Source organism: Ursus maritimus, unplaced genomic scaffold, assembly GCF_017311325.1.
Source record: "Ursus maritimus isolate PB19 unplaced genomic scaffold, ASM1731132v1 scaffold_14, whole genome shotgun sequence".
In the NCBI taxonomy this organism is placed as follows: domain Eukaryota; kingdom Metazoa; phylum Chordata; class Mammalia; order Carnivora; family Ursidae; genus Ursus; species Ursus maritimus.
The window spans coordinates 9,272,737-9,275,226 of NW_024423786.1; the positions used below are offsets into that span (position 1 = coordinate 9,272,737).

Here is a 2,490-nt window from a genome sequence, read left to right on the forward strand (position 1 = left end):
TAAAACTACCTAAAGAATGAAGCCCTCTGCCTGTGCTGATAAGAACAGAAGGCATTTCTCATTCCTTAGCAATGGGAATGGGAACAAAAGTATTCCAGAGCAAGGACTTGCTTTAATTCACCGCTAAATCCAGTATATCAGGCTCCTGGGAGGGAAAAATAAGCGCTGAAATTAACCTGATGTTTGGGAAATGTCAGTTAGATGCTTTGGCAACTTCATTACCATCTACTGGGGGGGGGGGGACACCGCTATTCAAGCTTCCCGTTTGCCTAAGAGTCAGGAGCTTCCAAACCAAGAAAGGAAGAAACTAAGCGGGTGATTTATGAGCTCCTTCCCCCTTGCAGTTTTAAGCCACGGTCAAAGAAGCCCGTTTGTTACCGCTCTGGGTGAACGCTGGGAGAGAGTTAACCCGCTCCGCGGGGGTCGGCCGGCCCTCCGCGCCTCCCAGCGGACTCGTTTGGTGGTGCAGCCCCGGCCCCAGGCTGCAGAAAAGCGGGCCACCAGCAGACAGCGCGGCATCCTGAAGCTGTCCGCGCGCACAGCCTCGGCTGCGCTCCTCGCTCGCCTTCTGTCCCTACCCAGTGACCAGTTAGGTGCGGGCGAGGGGATTCCAGCTGAGCCTTTAGGGTCTGAGACCTCACGGTAGTATCAGACTGGGTGCCGCCAGCAGCCATCCCAACCTGGCCTGGGAGCGCACGCGTCTTCAGAGCTGTCCGCGGCGGTGCAGTTTCCCCAGGGAGCCAACTTTAGGCCAGCTCGAGGACTGGGTGCAGGTAGCTGGGTCTCGCGCACGGGTAGACGGGAACCCGAGTGGAGGTGGTGGGGTGCCTCGCGCCGTGTAGCCTGGCACCTGGAGGCACGCCCCATGCTCCGAGGGATTGACTGTAAAGAGACCACTCAGGATCAAGGTGTATAGCCAGTAACTGTGGATGGACAAGACTTCATCGGCTTCCTGAGGCTGCTGGGCTGGGGAGGATCTTCCTGGGAGGGGTACCCGGAACAGCAGTTGCACGGCCTGGGGGTAGGTATTGAGACAGGAGTTCTTCCAGGAGGGACCGCTGGATTGGGGTCTCACCGAAGCAGTTGTTGTGGAAGTTCAGAGGTGAGAGGGGATGGCTAAACGTCTTAGAAATAAGAGGCTGAAGGGGGATGGTTCTGCGCTGGGGTTTCCCAAGCAAGTGGCTGTTCAGGGGAATCTCTGGAGGAAGTAACAGGAGTAAGGAGAGATGGCTGTTTGGGGCGTCTTGAGGAAGTTGGGTGTGCTGAGGGTCGGGGTGGGGTGGGGCGGGGCAGGCAGCTAGTTGATCTTGGGAGAGGTCGTCTGTTTAGGAGGCCCCGTCCCAGAGGAAAGTGTTTGATTAGGACCCTCCCCTCTTCCTCAGTACAAGTGATTTAAGATCCTAAGGAACTGACAGTCTGGTAGATTCCTGCTCATTGCCAGGGGCTCTGGGGATTTCTGGGGTGGCAGCTGAACCACCCGCGGCCGGCGGTTGTGCCCGTAGCCCCAAATACTTTGGGGTTCTTGGGAAGGGGACAACTGAGCCGCACGCGCGTCGGGAGATAAGTGCTTGGTCTTCACAGGGCCCTCTGGATTTGTTTCAGGCTCGGACCGGCAAATCCGTCCTCGGGGTCTCAGGGAGTGGAACCCAGGGGCACCCCAGTCCCGCTACCCCCAGGCGCGCCGGATTGCGCGTCGGGCCCCACCCCGCCGCACTACTCCTTTAAAGGGCTTGAAGACCAGGGGCGCAAGGCAGCCACGGTCATGGAGGGAGTGCTGCTGGCCAACTGGAGCGCGGAGGCTGTCAACGGCAGCGAGGCGCCTCCGGAAGCCGAGGGCAACCGCACCGCCGGGCCCCCGCAGCGCAACGAGGCCCTGGCGCGCGTGGAGGTGGCGGTGCTGTGCCTCATCCTCTTCCTGGCGCTGAGCGGCAACGCGTGCGTGCTCCTGGCGCTGCGCACCACGCGCCACAAGCACTCGCGCCTCTTCTTCTTCATGAAGCACCTGAGCATAGCCGACCTGGTGGTGGCAGTGTTCCAGGTGCTGCCGCAGCTGCTGTGGGACATCACCTTCCGCTTCTATGGGCCCGACCTGCTGTGCCGCCTGGTCAAGTACCTGCAGGTGGTGGGCATGTTCGCCTCCACCTACCTGCTGCTGCTCATGTCTCTCGACCGCTGCCTGGCCATCTGCCAGCCGCTGCGGGCGCTGCGTCGCCGCGCGGACCGCCTGGCGGTGCTCGCCACGTGGCTGGGCTGTCTGGTGGCCAGCGCGCCGCAAGTGCACATCTTCTCGCTGCGCGAGGTGGCCGACGGCGTCTTCGACTGCTGGGCCGTCTTCATCCAGCCCTGGGGGCCCAAGGCCTACATCACGTGGATCACACTCGCGGTCTACATCGTGCCGGTCATCGTGCTCGCCGCCTGCTACGGCCTCATCAGCTTCAAGATCTGGCAGAACTTGCGACTCAAGACGGCGGCGGCGGCGGCGGCGGCGGC

At 61.4% G+C, this 2,490-nt stretch overlaps 1 protein-coding gene across 1 annotated transcript in view; it reads left to right on the plus strand.

Moving 5' to 3' along the window:
• The first annotated feature begins 1,635 nt into the window (after positions 1–1,635).
• The window catches only part of OXTR (oxytocin receptor), a 19,715-nt gene continuing 18,860 nt past the window's right edge, over positions 1,636–2,490 (plus strand). Inside the window, exon 1 of the mRNA XM_040628142.1 lies at positions 1,636–2,488. Coding sequence (XP_040484076.1) covers positions 1,763–2,488 — 726 coding nt within the window. The 5' untranslated portion in view covers positions 1,636–1,762. The remainder of the gene's footprint in view (positions 2,489–2,490) is intronic.